The 17805-nt window shown below is 38.1% G+C and overlaps 1 protein-coding gene across 5 annotated transcripts in view; it reads left to right on the top strand.

Moving 5' to 3' along the window:
- Positions 1–17805, top strand: part of LOC127658452 (rho guanine nucleotide exchange factor 1-like) — a 74255-nt gene that overhangs the window by 42745 nt on the left and 13705 nt on the right. For 2 of the 5 annotated variants that reach the window (XM_052147764.1, XM_052147765.1), the window contains exons 8-17: positions 3368–3397; positions 4610–4727; positions 5186–5228; positions 5495–5527; positions 6093–6266; positions 8757–8892; positions 15464–15619; positions 16743–16933; positions 17311–17457; positions 17613–17695. In XM_052147764.1, coding sequence (XP_052003724.1) covers positions 3368–3397; positions 4610–4727; positions 5186–5228; positions 5495–5527; positions 6093–6266; positions 8757–8892; positions 15464–15619; positions 16743–16933; positions 17311–17457; positions 17613–17695 — 1111 coding nt within the window. Of the gene's footprint in view, positions 1–2896; positions 3294–3367; positions 3398–4609; positions 4728–5185; positions 5229–5494; positions 5528–6092; positions 6267–8756; positions 8893–15463; positions 15620–16742; positions 16934–17310; positions 17458–17612; positions 17696–17805 lie in introns of those variants that run through there. The other 3 variants (XM_052147768.1, XM_052147766.1, XM_052147767.1) reach the window with 3 other exon arrangements.

Here is a 17805-nt window from a genome sequence, read left to right as displayed (position 1 = left end):
AAACCGAGCTATGATAAATGAGATCGGATTATCCGAAATGCATCTTAATACCAGGTGTAACGGTGTCAAAAGGAGAATTTTATCAGAATGAACAGGCTGCTCTTACTGCTGCCTTCCATGAAGTCTTTAAAATTTTCAGATCAGACAGGTGTTTCCTTTTAAAGCTGCATGTAAGCGGTAAAGTTTAAAACCGCTGATGAGTAGGTGGTGCTTCGTTGCTGTCCAGAACCCATCAGTATGGATTCACATTAACACTTCAAATGTAATGTGGTCATCTGTATTTTTTTTTTTTTTTTTTTTTTTTACAAATATGTAAACTATGTGGTTCTTCAAAAATGTTTTGGATGCCGTTTACAATAAAGTTTGTGCATTGCTTGTTCTTGTGCATTGTGGTGTCAAATGGCCTTGCATCAAACTGTATATATGTAAATTCCGATCTGATAATATGGCTTTGGAAATATAGCAGAAGTACAGTATGGACTACTTTTAGGGTACTTCAGTGTCCATTTAGGGGCTTGACAGCGTGAATCCTCTACCACTGAGGTTTGACATGTCATGAGAGTGAGTAAACAATATTTATTTGTGAAGTATTCCTTTTAAGCAAAGCAAGCTGGCTGCCTTAATTGGCAAGGATCACATTAGTGGGTGATTGTGGGTTTGTAAGCATTAATATTACACCACATGGGAAGCACTTGAGGACCCCCATGCAGGAAGTGGGACAGGAGAAGACTGCTGAGCATTTCGCTCCACTGAACACACACTGGCAATCTATATTCAGCTCATTATTTCTGCACAACGAAAGCCAGCAGGGATAAACTGGCACTTGCTGCATACTGTTCAGTAAATGAGTCATTCATATCCAGTACCTGAAAACTAATACTGTATATGGGTGAGAATCAGCTTGGACCAGATAATGCAATATTATATTTATAATATTGTGATTTTCTTGAGTTTATCGTATTACAATTCAAAACTCTGATATATTCGATCTTATACTCCATTTTCATTCATCTTCACTGGACTTTCATGCTTTGTGCAACCACAAGCCATATATGCCATTGAAAGAAAGTAGTGTAGAAAGTAGCATAAAATGCACTTCATTTTCAAACAAAGCGTAGTGAGGGATTAGCATTCCTTGGTTTAATCATTTAAATTTTTTCACAAAAACCCTTGCAATCAAGCTGAACCAAGAGTCTGTATGGAAATACTTAAAAATAAAACGAGTTACAGACTTGTATTCATTGTTTGTTCTTAGTTTGCAGTTTGGTTGAAAAGAAATGGTAAAAGTATTTATTGACCCAGTGCTGTAGTATGATTTGTCTTTTCACACACTTACTTATGTGGAGGTCAGTCTCTTTATCCCCACAATTTTAATGTGGAAAATGCAACTAAAAATATTGATTCTCTGTGTTAGAAGATCAATACAGTATTGTGAGTGCACTGCCCAGACAAAAAAAAAAAAAAAAAAAGTTGCTGTTTGGATTTTAGTCAGTGTTATGACCTAGGGTTGCTTCAGTCGGTCAGGTCTAGGCTCAGCAACGTTATGCTGCAATGTCCGCTGACTACCTGAATTTACTGAATGACCTGGCTATCCCATCAATGGATTTTATCTTCCCTGACGGCATGGGCATATTTCAGGATGACAATGACCTGATTCAAGTGGTTCAGGGTGCATGAGGAATCATTTTCACACTTGAATTGGCCACCAAAGAGTCCTTACCTTAACGCCATTGAAAGTCTTTGTGATGTGCTGGAGAAGACGTTCCGTGTGGTTTGATTCTCCCGTCATCAATACAAGATACATAAAAGAATGCAACGCTTTGTGATGTTGCATAAGGATTTCGAAACAATGCCACAACGAATGCACAACATAATCAAAGCTAAAGGCGGTCCAACTAAATAATTAGAGTATGTCACTTTTTCTTGGCCAGGCTGTGTACTGCAATGCTTTTCCTTGACTTCAAATACTGCATAACGGGCAGACATAACCATCTGTTGAAAATGTTATCAGTTTTCAGGAGGAATATCGCTTCTTTTGGACCTTGTGTGTGTATGACTGCCCTACCTTGGCAAGCTAAATCTGCCTGAGAGCTGCTCTATCCTTCATTTCAATGAAAAACTTATACCACATTACATCATGATGTCTGCCCTACTAATCTCAAAGAAATAAAGAGAGGGAACAAAGAGGAAGTGGTAGAGAGAAGATAGAGTCAGAAGTGCCACGCTGGCAGGAAGTGTCTGCTCCCTTGGCTCCCTGCCAAAGAGAATGATGGAAAGAGGGAAGAGACAGGGGTCAGGTTTGAGTGGGGCAGCAGAGAGAGACAAAGAGCCGGGCATGGTGTTGATATAGCCAAGCCGGATTGTCATGTGTTAGAGGATGTGCCAGACCGTTCACAAACAATAACAACGGACAGACTCAAATTTTGAGGATAAAGTATCATTGTGATGAAATATAGAGGCAAAAAGTCATAGAGAAATCAATTTGAAAATTGTGCCTCACTTATTTAGTGTCTTTTGTTACATTACTGGAGAGATAATGTGCCCTTAGACACTTCATACAAGCACAATCTTCTCTTTATGTCCAGTGAACTCAATATGGGCATTCAGTCTTCATATGCACTCAGACAATTGTCCTTTGTTTTCCCAAACACTGTCCTCTTCCTCTCCCTCATTCATTCTACTCTCACTATAACTGCCATGACCTCACTTACAGACTTTCTCATTGGCTGCTGTCTTAATCTGTGAGGCTGGTCAAGGTTTTTGATTGGCCAGACACTGGGGATTCCTTATCACACTCCTCCTTTTTGTATTTTTTTAGGAAAACATAAGGATCCGATTTCCATGTTCTTGCATACTTGTTGCATCAGACAAAAACACAGTTAAATAGCTAGTTCCACTGCTGGGGTGCTGTGCTTGCTTTCTGGACATCGCCTCAATGCTTTAGGAGAGAGCCATCGTAGTATTTGCAGTTTGAAAAGATAGTGTAGCTCAGAAATCGAATCTTGCAAGGAATTATTTCACTTATACAGTTTTAGATTTTTGGTAGGCGTGTTATTCAAAACGTTGACTTGATTGGAGTTCAATTTCCCTTGTTTTGTTTTCTTTCTTTTTTTTCTTTTTATTTGCTTAGTGACAGAATATGTTCATTTGTTTGAATTCTGAACACAACAATACAACAGTTAGTGCCATTTTGGACCAGGAAAAGATTAAGCACTTCAGATTCCATCGTCCTAAAACAGAGTTAAAAACAGGACGAGAACGAGGGAGAAAGAAATGTTACATAACTTTAAACGGTTAGTCCTTTAAACCTGCATTTGGTTGCATCTTTCATATCCTCCTCTAAATATTTATGTTTCCCTTTTTACAGCCCCTCAATTGTTGCTGACAAGGACAAAAGGTGAGTTGCTTTTTTTTTATCAAGTGATATAGAAGTCATTTGCACCTCTTCTCGTTGTAGTTATTGTTGCATTAATGAGGAGGGGTTGCAGTTTTGTCACAGCTGCAAACATTTCACTGTTTGAGCCTGTTTTTTTGACATTGACATTTTTATGAAAGGTTTTGCATGAGAGTTTGAATAAAGATATGAATTATTTAGGTATTTAATGGCATTGACCAGTCAGTGTGGTTTTATAAATAAAAAGGAAATTAATCCATTTAATATAAAACAAAAAAAGAAAGCTTATGTTAGAGTGCAAAATGTGTCCATTAGCAAGGCTGGTGGGTGGATATTTGCAGCTGTTTCAGTTGTTCATTTTGTCATGCACAGCTGTGCCACTTCATCAATGTACGCACAGAGAGACAATGGATGGACATGCACATATACACATATGTGTATATGTGCATGTCTCCTCCTCCAATTTTCATTTTCTCCCCTTTTCAACCCTTTTTCATTTAGTTTGTTCTCCTTTACAGGAGATTCTGAAGCTCTTTATTGCTCTTGGGGAACTTCTAGGAAATGTCATAGTTCAAATAGTTGGAAACATTATGATCCCCCAACAGCAACCCCATCCCCCACACTTTTGGTTTTTAATGGGAATGATGTGAGGGCTGTGATGGACAGACATACAGCCTCTTCAATGGGCTGCACTGCAGTTTAAAGTGTTTTTGGATCGTTCCACAGACAAAACATTGATAAAATATCTGTCCAAGAATATTCAGTATACAAAGATCTCTAGACAAAATGAGTTGTGGAAAATCAGATGTGATCTAGGAGTTATACAGCTTTATATCGTTCATACCATTGAAGAGATTGTAAGTCTATCCCTTACAGTCTCATTCCCATTAAAAATCAAAGATGGCGCTAGCGTGAATAAGATCTATCATACCAAAGCTGTATTCTTTGTTCCGTGGAACACATAAAAAGGTGATGTTAGGCAGAATGTTGGCCTCAGTCACCATTTACTTTCATTGCTTGGAAAAAAATGCAATGCAAGTAAATGGTGGCTGAGGCTGTCATTCTGCGTATCTCCTTTTATGTTTTACGGAAGAAAGAGAGTCCGGTGCAAAATGAGGGTAAGTGAATTATGAAAATGTTTTGATTTTTGTGTGAACTACTAATGTTTTCATCTTTAATTGCTCTTTATGACCATTTCTGTCCTCTCCTCTTCAGTAACGTCATCTTTGGAGCATTGGCCTTGTATATGAAGCACCTTGGTGTCAAGACCAGAGCACTTGACAACAAGAAGACCAAATCAGGATGGCGTCCATCTGTCCCTTCTGTATTAAAGGTAAGTTAACACTTTGTTGTTTGTCAAAAGTGAAGGCTGTAATTCAAGTACTTTCCCCTATCCCAGTTTAATTTGCAGAGACAACTCTTAAGGAAGACGTGTGGGTACATTTCCCTGAAAAGTGTAAACATTGTGGCTCTGTAGCACTATTAAACCATTGCTCTGTTTGTTTGAGCATTACGATCAGCCCGACGCGACAACATTGACTCGTCCAATGGCACCAGTTTGGGGCGTGACGGGCAGATGGGAGGAGTGTTTGGGGAAACCTGTGCAAAAACAATAATTATTTTTGAAGTAGTTCTATTTGGTGCCACTACAGGGACAGGGACTGAAAGTATGCACTTAACTTTTAATTCAAAATCATTTCTGACCTGTCTACCTGCCTGTCATTGTAAGGACTGTATTTGTGTTACTTTTATATCTTTTCTAACAGTAGTGTTTCTGTTTGTTTTGAACAGCCATGGGGAGGTAAACCAGTCAAACCAGGCAAACCAGTTCCACGTATGTACACGTCACATGTACATTGACCAAACCTGCAGTATTATTTCACTGCACATATTGATTTACAATTGACCATTTACACTGAGACATAACTTGCAATGCCTCAGGCACTAGCTTAGGTAATAGAAACCAATTTACATAAAAACCGCAGATGCAGTTTAGTAGTTAGCTGTTTATAGCATGATAAACATTATGTATTAATAGAAATGCTGTGGGAAAATTTGTAAAAAGTAACATGTTTGTGTTGCTATGTTTTCCTCTTGCAGCTGATGGTAAGCAAACTAGGTTGGACATTGAAGGTATTATGGTCTGTTCTCTCTGTAGAACCGTTCCCCTTGGATGGTAGATTCCCTTTACTGATAGAATCAAATGCATGTTTGCATGTTCCATTTCAAGCATGTTTTTTTTTTGTTTTTTATATAGTTTTTATTTAGTATTGGTTTATCAATTTAAAAGAAATGTAGTGTAGTTTTTGGTTGGCATTTTTGTTATGGAAAAAGCTTTTTTAATTCTTTCTTGCAAATTGATTTTCAAATTATACCTTGCATGAAGTAGGACTTTTTATGGTCAGCTATGTTTGTGCTTGGGGTTTTTCTGTGTTTGATTCCCTTTACTTGCGATTTATGGGTTTACTGGATCAAACTCCTGTATCCCGATGAATGACTGTTGGATAAAATTTCAGATTTTGCTCCCTTTTTTCCTCTTTCATTTAGTAGTGCATCTATCACATCTTCTTGTTATAACCAATGATCATCTGTCCATCTTTAACAATTATCACACTAAGATGCTCTTATGCCTTTAAAGCAATTGATTAGTGTGTTGATCCTTCCTCTCATCTCTCGTGCTCTACCTTGTGTTGTCTAGTAAAGTCCATTAAACCAAGTTTCCCACCTCAAGTTGCCGGGAATGATGGCATCTCCCCTGCAGGCCGAAAGTCTATTGGGGGAGGGTCAGGTAGCATCCATGGCTCAGAGAGCAGTGAAGGGTCGACCATCAGTATCAGCATCACTACCTGCCCCGACTCTCAAAGTGGGATGGGTAAGCCTCATAAAAGAGTTCAGTTACACATTTTAGATTAGACTGCATTGGATATCTGGGATGTCCTCTCATGAAATTGCTTCTATTGTTCATTTGTGTATTTTAAGGCAGTTAATTACAAATTAAATGACCAGGCTGAACTGAAAAATTAACATGAATTTCAGAATGTATTATTTAGCATGCACTAAAGCTGGCATGGACTCCACAACAAAACTTTCATGTTATATCAACATGATTTGAAAATATTCCAAAGAGCTTGTGTGCTTCAATTGAAGCAAGGATATTTGACCTTTTGTATAAAGGAACATTTTGATTCGATTTGTGACCTAGAAATAATGTTGGATTCAAATCTTTTGATTTTGAACGCCAGATTTTATGTGTAAACACAGAATAATTTTTTCAAATATATATATATATATATATATATATATATATATATATATATATATATATATATATATATATATATATATATATATTTTTTTTTTTTATTGAAGCAAAAATTTTATTCAATCCCTATATCACCCATAAACAAACGAACTGCCCCTTAAACTTAAAAGCTGGTTGTGCAACCTTTAGCAGCAACAACTGCAACCAAACGCTTCTGATTACTGGAGATCAGTCTTTGACAATGCTGTGGTGGAATTTTGGCCCACACTTCTTTGCAGAATTGCTTAAGTTCAGCCACATTGGACGGTTTTCGAACATGAACTGGCCATTTAACCACCATCGGGTTCAAGTCAGGACTTTGACTAGGTCACTCCAAAACTTTTATTTAGCTTCTTTTGAGCCATTCAGAGGTGGACTTTATCCTATGCTTTGGATCATTGTCTTGCTGCATAATCCAGTAAACACAAAATAATTGAAGCGTTTTATTGAGTGGTGGTGGCGTAGTGGGCTACAGCACATAACTGTTAATCAGAAGGTCGCTGGTTCGATCCCCACAACCACCACCATTGTGTCCTTGAGCAAGGCACTTAACTCCAGGTTGCTCCGGGGGGATTGTCCCTGTAATAAGTGCACTGTAAGTTGCTTTGGATATAAAGCGTCTGCCAAATGCATAAATGTAAATGAGGCAGAAAAGTCATTCAACTCCTATATCACCCATGTGATAAACGAACTGCCCTCCTTATATTTAATAGCTGGTTGTGCCAACTTTAGCAGTAACAACTGCAAACAAACGCCTCCGATAACTTGGCTATTCCAAAACTTTTTAATTTAGCTTCTTTTGAACCATTCAGAGGTGGATTTACTCCTATGATTTGGATCATTGTCTTGCTGCATAATCCAGTTGCGTTTGAGCTTCAACTCACAGACTGATGACCGGACTTTCTCCTTTAGTATTTTCTGGTAGAGAGCAGAATTTCATGTTTCCCTCAATTATTGCAAGTTGCCCTGGCCCTGAAGCAGCAAAGCATCCCCACACCATAACATTATCACCACCACGCTTGAACGTAGGTATGATGATCTTTTTGTGGAACTCTGTGATTTACACCATATGTAACAGGACCCCTGTCTTCCAAACAGTTCCACTTTCAACTCATAAGTCCACAGAACATTCTTCCAAAAGCTTTGAGGATCATTAAGGTGTGCTTTTGCAAAATTCAGACGAGCCTTAAAATCTTCTGCATTAGCCATGGTTTTCATCTCACAATTCTTCTATGGATGGCATTTTTGGCCAGTGTCTTTCTGATAGTGGAGTCATGAACAGTGACATTTATTGATGCAAAAGAGTCCTGCAGTTCCTTGGATGTTGTCATTGGATTTTTTGTGACTTCCTGGATGAGTCATGGCTGTGTGCTTGGAGGAATTTTGGATGTTTAAGTGTTGAATTGATTAAACAGCTCTGGCAGTAATCAGGCCTGTGTGTGTTTAGTCTAGCTGAACTCCATTATAAATGCAGTTTCATAGATTTGGGGATTTAATAATTTAGTAACTTTTTCACACATGCCCAGTTGGTATTGGATACATTTTTTGCTTCAATAAATAACATTATCATTTCAAAATCGAATTTTGTGTTTACTCAGATTTCCTTTTTTTATGATAGATTTTTAATACATACTCAATTTTAATCATACTGAGATTTTAATCTCATACTAAATTAACAATTTAGGATGAGATGTACACAAAAACAGAAGAAATCAGGATGAAGAATATACTTTTTCACAGCACTGTATACACAAAACAGAAGAAATCAGGATGGGGGGAAATTCTTTTTCACAGCACTGTATGCCAGATTGTGGTAGTCTTTTGCATCTTCTACATCCTAACACTCAGAATTGGCCTGCCAGCTGGGAAATTGCCCTGTGCAAATTGTGATCAGCACTACTTTTTTGGAATGCTTACAATGTTACTGCATAATTCCTTTAATAGATCTAGTGTGAAAACAACACTTGCAAATAAACAATGCCAAAGAGGACATCATACATTCATAGTGTAGTTCCCCCTTCTGTTCAGTGTTCAGAGATTTTTGTCTCTTTCCTCCTGTAGGTGTCAGCAACAGTCGCTCAGACCCCAAACCAATGCCAGAGGTGGGAGATATTTCTCCTGTTATCATTGGTGTGGGTCTCCCTATCTGTGAACCTCCCTCTGACATCCCTCTAGAAGACTGTCAGGAGAGTGTCAGGTAAAATAGAACGAATGCAGGATAGGGTACAAAGAGACCACTTGGTGTCCAAATGTAAAAAAGAGACAGCTGTCCAAAAATGTGAAAAACTCCCTGTTAAAGCTGCACTCAGTATTTTCTTCTGTGCTGCATTGTTCGATGTGGCTTTAAAATGTTATTTTGTCTTGCTGTACTGGCAGAGTTTTTATAATCAAAACAAGTGAAAAAAACAAAGTAACCCTCCCAAAACTGCACTTAGCAACGTGGATGCTAAATTACATCAAAGCAAACGTTTTCAGTTACCGATGCCATGTAGGAAATACACTATTCACAGTTCATTAATTATGTGAGACCGATTGTCAGAAAACAGGGATATTCCAAGATAAAGTGAGTTGTACTTGGCTTTTAGTGTGATTTTTTTTTTTTTTTTTTTTTTTTAATTTATTTATAATTTTTTTTTTTTTTTTTTTTGTCTGCACCCATGAGGCTCCATGTAAAGTAAAACGGCTTTTGTTAGGCTACTGATATGACTACAGTCTCATGTGTACATGATTTTTGAATCCTTTTATTGTGAGAAAATTACTGAGTGCACCTTTAAATAACTACAAACAAAACAAGTTTAGCGTACTCTTTTAAATTTGCAGGTGTTTTTAGGGTCTCATTTTTTACTATGTTGTAACTAAAGGATGGGGTGGGGGAAAAACTCCTTTGCTGCTTTGGCTCAGGGGGAGTGTAATATGACCCTCCGAGTGGTGTGTCCCTCCTGTGTGCTGCTGCTCCTGCTGCTGCCCGCAATATACACTACCTGCCTTGTCGACAAAAAGACCAACTCCAAGACATTCCCTCTCCCTTCCCTTCCTAAACCACTTTTTCTTCTTTTCTTTGCATTTTGCTGCCTCCCTTTTTTATCATATGTCTGTTTGTTCCTTGTCCCACCTGGTGTTCTGCTATGTCAGTCAATTTGTTAGCTTTTAGTTTATGGTTTACCCGTCCTGCAGTTGTTCATTTGTTTTCAGCTAGTGCTCTGTCCCGCAATGCCATGCCAAGGCCCAAAGCTATCAAAATAAGATCTGCACGTTGTCTGAATTTGTGCAAATAGCAGGACTTTCTGACTATTTGGATGGTTATTTGTCTGTGCTTGAGGCTCTACCTCTGTTTGGTTCTGTGTTAGGGATGGGAATAGTTTTTTCAAAATCGAAAAGGTTGCGAGTTGCTGGAAAGACTAGCCGACTAATCGCAAGGAAGTCCAATATAATAAGACTGGTTTGAAGTTTGGGGGGGCCTGGGTAGCTCGGTGAGCATTGATGCTGACTACCATGTCTGGAGTCGCGAGTTCGAATCCAGGGTGTAACAAGTGACTCCAGCCAGGTCTCCTAAGCAACCAAATTGACCCAGTTGCTAGGGAGGGTAGAGTCACTTGGGGTAACCTTCTCGTGGTCACAGTTTGTGGGTCTCGTTCTCAATGGGGCAATTGGTAAGTGTGCATGGATCGTGGAGAGTAGCATGAGTCTCAACATGCAAAGTCTCTGTGGTGTCATGTACAATGAGCCACGTGATATGATGTGCGGATTGACGTTCTCAGAAGCGAAGGCAACAGAAACTTGTCCTCTGCCACCTGGATTGAGGTGAGCAACCACACCACCATGAGGACCTACTAAGTAGTGTGAATTGGGCATTCCAAATTTGGAGTAAAGGGGATAAAAAAAAAAAGACTGGTTTGAAGACGGCCAGACAGACAGACGGATGGATGGATCGATCGATCTTTGGTTGTCATACCAGCTTTTGTGTATGTAAAGCTTTTTCAATTGCTAATTTTCACCTTGCTTTAGGGATTTTGGAAAAACCCTAAACCATGGCTGTTCAATAGCCTAGTTTCCATTCACTTTTCGTGCTATTTTATTATCCACAAAGTGAAAACGTGTAAATATATATTTTTTAAATTTGCCGTCTTCTGCCTGTTTCCATTCAAATGTCTTATCAATAATTATTATTATCAATAATAATGGTGTGCTTGATGATGTCATGCCTAAAAAAACACTTTGTCGCATAAGTTTTGGTTTATCGCAAAAGAAATCTGCCCTTAAGCCGTTTCCATACAGAACGAAGCTCAGCAAATGCGATCCGAGGTAAAGAGGGTTAGATTTAAAATATTTAAATGTTTTAAAATGTTCAAAAGCTCGTTTTCTGAAAGTGAACTCCGCATTCGACAAATAGATCTGATAGATTATAGTCTTGAGAAAAGTGCAGAACATTCTGAGTATGTCATTCAGCCAACTATTTTCATCTGCAAAACAGGGTAAGGCTAATTTAGTTTGTGTAAATAAAAAGCATATATAGGCCTAAAAATAAAAAGATTTTAGTTTGGCAATTAATTTTTTTATTTAATATTTTTTTTCATTTGGTAATTTATTTAATTTAATACAGGGAATTTTGCTGGCATTTTTTCAAAAGTAAGCTAGTAAATATCTTTATAGAATTGGGCTATAAATGTTCCAAAAAAAATCACACCGTTAGTATTTTGTATTTATTTTTAATTTAAAACATCTTTTTTTGTATTGTGGGTTAATTCTATGGTTGCCGTCTCTTATTTTGAATGGTGTGGAAAAGAAACATTAATAAATAAACGTATGGCTACTGCAATTAAATTAATCGCAAACAGTGGCTATTAATTTGTTCTCTGTGCACTTTTCGATGTGCATGATACAAGATACTGGTGTTGGCACTCTTGGAAGTGTCATGTTTGCAGCATCGGTTCTACATGCCGTTAAAATCAATTCATAATCACATACAATAAATTAGCTTTAAAGGATGTGTACCGTCATCATGATTAACACAGGCTAACGATTGGGGCAAAGACATGTGACACTACATTTTTGCATTAATGCCAATTTTCTCGACAAAAAGTGTTTCCAAACCAGTTTTTCACGACATTTGAAGGATCGATATAGAGTTTATGAGCTAGAGTTAAATGGAAAAATATTATGTGGTCCCTTTTGAAATTTTAATTGCGATTAATTTGCATTTCCATCAGCTTTATTTTGATGCACTAAAACGTTTTTTGCAAAAAAATCCTTGGATGGAAATGTAGTTAATGACGGTATGTCATCCCAACATAAAAATACACTCACCGAACACTTTATTAGGAACACTATGGTCCTAATAAAGTGCCATCTGCTGTTGTAGCCCATCAGCCTTAAGGTTTGAAATGTGCATTCTGAGAGGATATTCTGCTCACTACAATTGTACAGTGGGTTTATCTGAGAGACCGGAGCCTTTCTGTCAGCTTGAACAAATCTGGCCATTCTCTGTTGACCTCTCTCATCAACAAGGCATTTCCATCTGCAGAACTGCCACTCACTGAATGTTTTTTATTTTTGGCCACATTCTGAGAAAAATCCCAGGACATCAGCAGTTACAGAAATACACAAACCAGCCCATTTGGCACCAACAATCATCCATGGTCAAAATCACTGAAATAAAATTTTTTCCCCCATTCTCATGGTTGATGTGAACATTAACTGAAGCTCCTGACCCGTATCTGCATGATTTTATGCATTGCACTGCTGCCACACAATTGGCTAATTAAATAATTGCATGAATGAGTAGGTGTACTGGTGTTCCTAATAAAGTGCTCTGTGAGTGTATATAATAGAAAAATCTATGTAAACTTGTCGGCCTCATTAATCAAATTTTCTGTTGTTGAATGACTAGTCGACCATTGTGAGACCGATCCCTGTTCTATAGAAAGTCCTCTTTTAGCAAAAGCTTTTATCCAAGGTGACTTAAAGTACACTTTAGGAAGACTACAGGGAAAATCGCCTGATGCCACCTAGGGTAAAGTGGTATACTCAGGGGCGCAATGGTGACAAGCTCATGGCTCGTTCCTTGTGGGCATTGAACCAGCAACCTTCTGGTCATCACTACACCACATAACACCACCCTAATTAGCTTACACGTGTCATGGAAACATAATATACAGTAGATGCTTTTACACTTCATTGTTTAATGCTTTCAATGTATGATATCAATCCAGCGTAACTGGACTAGGTGCGCTTTTTGGTTTTGCTCGCAACTTTCCTTTATGCGGAAGCGTTGTTTGCTGCTGTTGTCTCGCTTTGTTGTTGGCCTTGGGATTTAGGGGATCTGGATATTTTAGGAAAGTGTTTAGTTTAGCTAGTGTATAGTTGGAAGTTGATTTAGTTTTGGGTATATGTTCAAGTACAGTTTGTTCTCAGTTATGCAGTAACTTTGCGATGTCCTATGTTTTTACAGAAAGAAGACAAGGTGGGTGTCTCTGGAATATTCTGCCAGACTCAAGCTACTACTGATCTACACATGCTCTCTTACCAAACACACATTGCATTGCAAAAAATACATGACTATGTAGTGCATAGCATATTTGAGATATAATTTGGTTATTTTTTACTTTTATTGTCTCCCCGATGGATAGATTCTACATTGGGTGGCATGAAATTGTTTATTATTAGTAATTAATGGCTATAACACAAAAAAATTATGTACCTGTACTGCTTGGAAAGCTAAAATGCAGTAACTAAACAGTTCTTCAGATTTAGAAATTGGGTCTCTTAGACCAGTGGTTCTCATACTGTGGTCCGTTAAATATTCCAAGTGATTTGTGAGTTCATTGACTGATTTAAAAAAACAGAGTGACTATTTGCACTAAGTTTATAAATGCCACTACCCACACAGTCCAATTATTTGCACCCCAGTAGTCCAATGGGTCCTGACAACTACAAAAGACAAATACATAAACATTTTTGGAGTGACATGGAGAATATAGGTATTAAATTTACATTTATCAAGAGCAACTCAAGTTCACATCCGCATTTTTTCGAAGTGCGTAGGGTGGCGGCTTTCTTTAACAGTTCAGCATCTCAGAAGTCAGCGGAGAACCGGCACCATGTTTTCCATTCAGACGGCTTCTTTTATTACCCATTTTACTTGTCCGTTCTTGTACCACTGTGGATGAAATCTTTGAAGAAGAGCAGCTCTGGGCATTTAAATGTAGCAGAGACAAGGTACCAATAACTTAACATGCGTTTCTTCCTGCTGCCAGCGATATGATTGAGTCAGTGCTTTCTCTCTTAAGCCCAGCGCTGCCGTAAGGGAAGGTGATTGTATTCACAATAATTATACTAGTCTATAGTGTGTGTGTTTGAGCGTGTATTTATCACTTTGTGGGGACCAAATGTCCCCATAATGATAGTAAAATCCGAAATGTTTGACCTTGTGGGGACATTTTGCCTGTCCCCATGAGGAAAACAGCTTATAAATCATACTAAATTATGTTTTTTGAAAATGTAAAAATGCAGTAAGGTTTAGCGGTAGGGTTATGGTTAGGGGATAGAATATATAGTTTGTACAGTATAAAAACCATTATGTCTATGGAAAGTCCCCATAAAAACACAATATGCTTGTGCGTGTGTGTTCATATATATATATATATATATATATATATATATATATATATATAGTAGTATCAACTGATGTTTTCACTGTACACATGTGAAAACATGCATTTAATGATAAAGTGTTTCTAAAGTGTTTATATATGTCTCACTTCAATAGCATAAGTGACAGTTATGTAAGTGTCAGAGTACTCATTAGTTTATTTGATAAGTTACAGTGAAAGAAGGAAAACACATCAGTCTAGCCAAATTATGGTTTAGTGGTTCAAGAAAGGATTGGTGAAAAACATGCGAATGAGATTTGGGGATGATAGGTGGTCTGCAATTTTTGTTTAACCGATGAAGTAGTCTGCCACCTAAAAAGTTTGAGAACCACTGTCTTAGACTATGATAAATTATATGTCCTGTGACTGAGTGGTTTACCTCAGCTAAGCTCAGATTCAGATAAAACGGAGTGTTCTGGCTTATTTACTGCATTTTCCCGTGTAGCACAGTGTAAGACATTAGTATATATTCACATACAGGTTTACATAGACACACATACTCACTGCATGGCTAAGTATGGTTCCACTCTGGTATTTGGGTTAGCTTTCGGGATTTAGAACAGAAGCGGCTGCTTCTTTATGTGCTTTGCACGAATGGGGCCCAGAAACCTGCCTTAAAAAAGTTTTAAAATTGTGTTATTGTGCTGTTCAGATGCACTGTGATGCTACAAATGGTCTTATTCAGCAGTTCAAAGCAGTTTGTTAGCGTTGCTGGAAATAGTCTTGTTACTCTTTCAACTGATTGGACTGAAAAATCTCCTTGGTAAACTAGTTGTTGTTATTACATGTTATAAAGTGACTTTAACAACATTGTCTTCACATTTGACTCTTTTTGTTTCTTACTTTACTCTTTCATCATTGCTAAATTTTCTATTTCTATTATCTTTTCATTTCTGTGGTCTCTAACCTTTGTCATCTGTCTTTTTCTTCCCACTGCATTTCATTTGGTTTATTTTGTTTGTTTTTCTAACCATTCCCATACACTAAAAACCATCTCTGCCAATGTATTACCTCACTCCTTTACTCCCCTTATTATTTTACTGCTCTCCTCTTCTTAACTCCTTTCTCAACCCTTTACTCTACTCCCCTACACCGCCTTCTTCTCTCTTGGGTGTTCAGGAATGTGCGGCGCAGTGAGAGCCTTTGTGTGGAGCGCCGTCACTCCCGCCGTGGTCGCTCCACCCGGTCCAAGCAGTCTCGCTCACGTAGCGATGTGGACCTGCAGTCAACCTCCATCTCCCATCCCTCCTCACCCTCCCCACAGCACTCCGTCTCGTAAGGCAACGAATAATCATCACGCATATTAAATAATCTGACCCTCTTTACACCTGGCATTTACATTTGTGATCCCATCACGAGTGATCAGGTGTAACAGATCACCATTTACACCTGGTAATAATATGCTTTCAAATGCATTTCCACTTGTAAGTGGATTTCAAGGGGAGTGTCTCTGATTTCATTACTACATACATCACTCACTATGTCAGTATGTTACTATTGCTAAAATGCAAAAACGAAAGCATAGCATAATAAAACACAGAGTTGCTTCTAAATATACTTGCAGATTTTAATCTCACTTTAAATGTGGCGTTAAAACCATAGTGTTCAAATATATTTTAGTAAAAGTTGTTTTTGTTTTTACTAAATTATTTGTATTAATTATATTAATCAAGCTCCTGTGTTAAAGGGATTGCATTAAATGAAAATTCTGCCATCATTTACTCACCCTTGTGTTGTTACAATGAAAATTAATGGTGACTGAGGCTACCTGTCTCTAACATTCTATCTAACACCCTTTTTGTGGCAGAAGAAAGAAAGTTATACGGGTTTGGAATAACATGAGGGTGAGCAGAGGACCACAGAATTATTCCTTTAACTGAACTTAGTGTATGCTTCACATGATCTTTAAGGCAAATCAAAGAAGTTCTCTGAAGTCTTGTGCATTTCTGTATGTTTCCGACTGCTATTTTCTTTTAAAGTCACATGTATCCAGCAAAGTACCAATGTACATCTGATTGTGGTTTGAGTGATCAAACTTCAAAACATTTTGGACCTCATTTACATGTGTAATTAGTGCTGTCCACTGGGACCGGATCACCAGAAATGGATATTAATACCAGGTGTAAAATAGGGTCTCAAACACACAATCCACAGGAGACAGCAGCACAAGGGGCTTAATTGAGCTCAGAGACTGTCACTGCACTTATGTCACTGAAAGCAGCTGCCATTCATCACTACCTATGAGGAGTGACAAACAGACAGTGCACTGAATGACAATTAGTGATGTTAACCATTGTGAATTGTCCAGCAGCCACAAATCAGTATAACCTTTAAGTTTCCTGCATTTGTGGGACTTTTCAGTTTGTTCCCCCCTCGCATTGTTATTTGTCTCTCTTAGTGTGGAAGGTGGATCGTTGCCTGATGGGCTCATTGCCGGTCCTGTCTTTGGCCCTATCCAGTCACAGGAGGAAATAGAGCCCCGTCTCTTGGAGCTTGAGCAGGACCCACCCAACTGGAGAGAAATTGCTTGCAGTGTGAATCTGGGCAAACTCGGCAAGAAGGAGACCAAAAGACAAGAAGTCATTAATGGTAATAAGAGTGAAAAACTAAAGAAAAGGAGAGGATAAGGGCTGGTCACACAGGATGTGTTCCTGAATTTTAAAAATCTCAATGAAACAAAACAGAATGCAGGGGTTTCGAGACATGATTTTTTTAACTTGACACGGCATCTTGAAAAACCCAGCTCTCATGGTGTGAGACACTGAAAAAACAGTGACATGCATAACAACGATCAAAGATGTTTGTACTCGTGCATGTTTACAAAACAACTGAAAAACAGAGAGCAGAAAAAATACACATTCTATGTGAATGCCCCCAAGTTACTTAGTACTTGCTTCTTGTTGACTCTTCCATGTTCCAGGGGTAATGGTGAAAGCTGTGAACATATTTCTCTCTTTGTGTCTCAGAGTTGTTTGCGACAGAGCATGCTCATGTCCGTATGCTGAGTGTATTGCAAACACTGTTTTTTCGTCCACTGGAGAGAGAACAGATTATAAACAAGGATGAGCTGAATATCATCTTCCCAAACCTTGATGAGATCATAGAAATGCACTGTACGTTATCACCACACCTCAAATACACTGATGTATTTGCATTGTAGTAATATAAATGTTTTCTGATAGCTGATGTTCTGAATTTTGTAAGCAAAACTGTTTCAGTTAAATAGTCATGAGCAGACTTGATATAGCAAGAATTAATTTGTTTTTAGATGCTTTCTTTGAGAACCTGAAAAAACTGCGCCTGGAAGACGAATACATTGTCAAAACCATAAGCACGCCACTTCTAAACCGGGTAAGTGGCTTACAGTACATTAAAACTAGTTATACATACTCTATTCACACGCTGTCATTCATGGTTCCTCTGGAAACTGTACTGTGATGCTGACTGCAAATGTCTCTGTG

The sequence above is a fragment of the Xyrauchen texanus genome, chromosome 17 (assembly GCF_025860055.1).
Source record: "Xyrauchen texanus isolate HMW12.3.18 chromosome 17, RBS_HiC_50CHRs, whole genome shotgun sequence".
NCBI classification, from domain to species: Eukaryota; Metazoa; Chordata; class Actinopteri; order Cypriniformes; family Catostomidae; genus Xyrauchen; species Xyrauchen texanus.
Note: the sequence above shows the minus strand (reverse complement) of the source record. Positions and strands in the feature narration are given on the sequence as shown.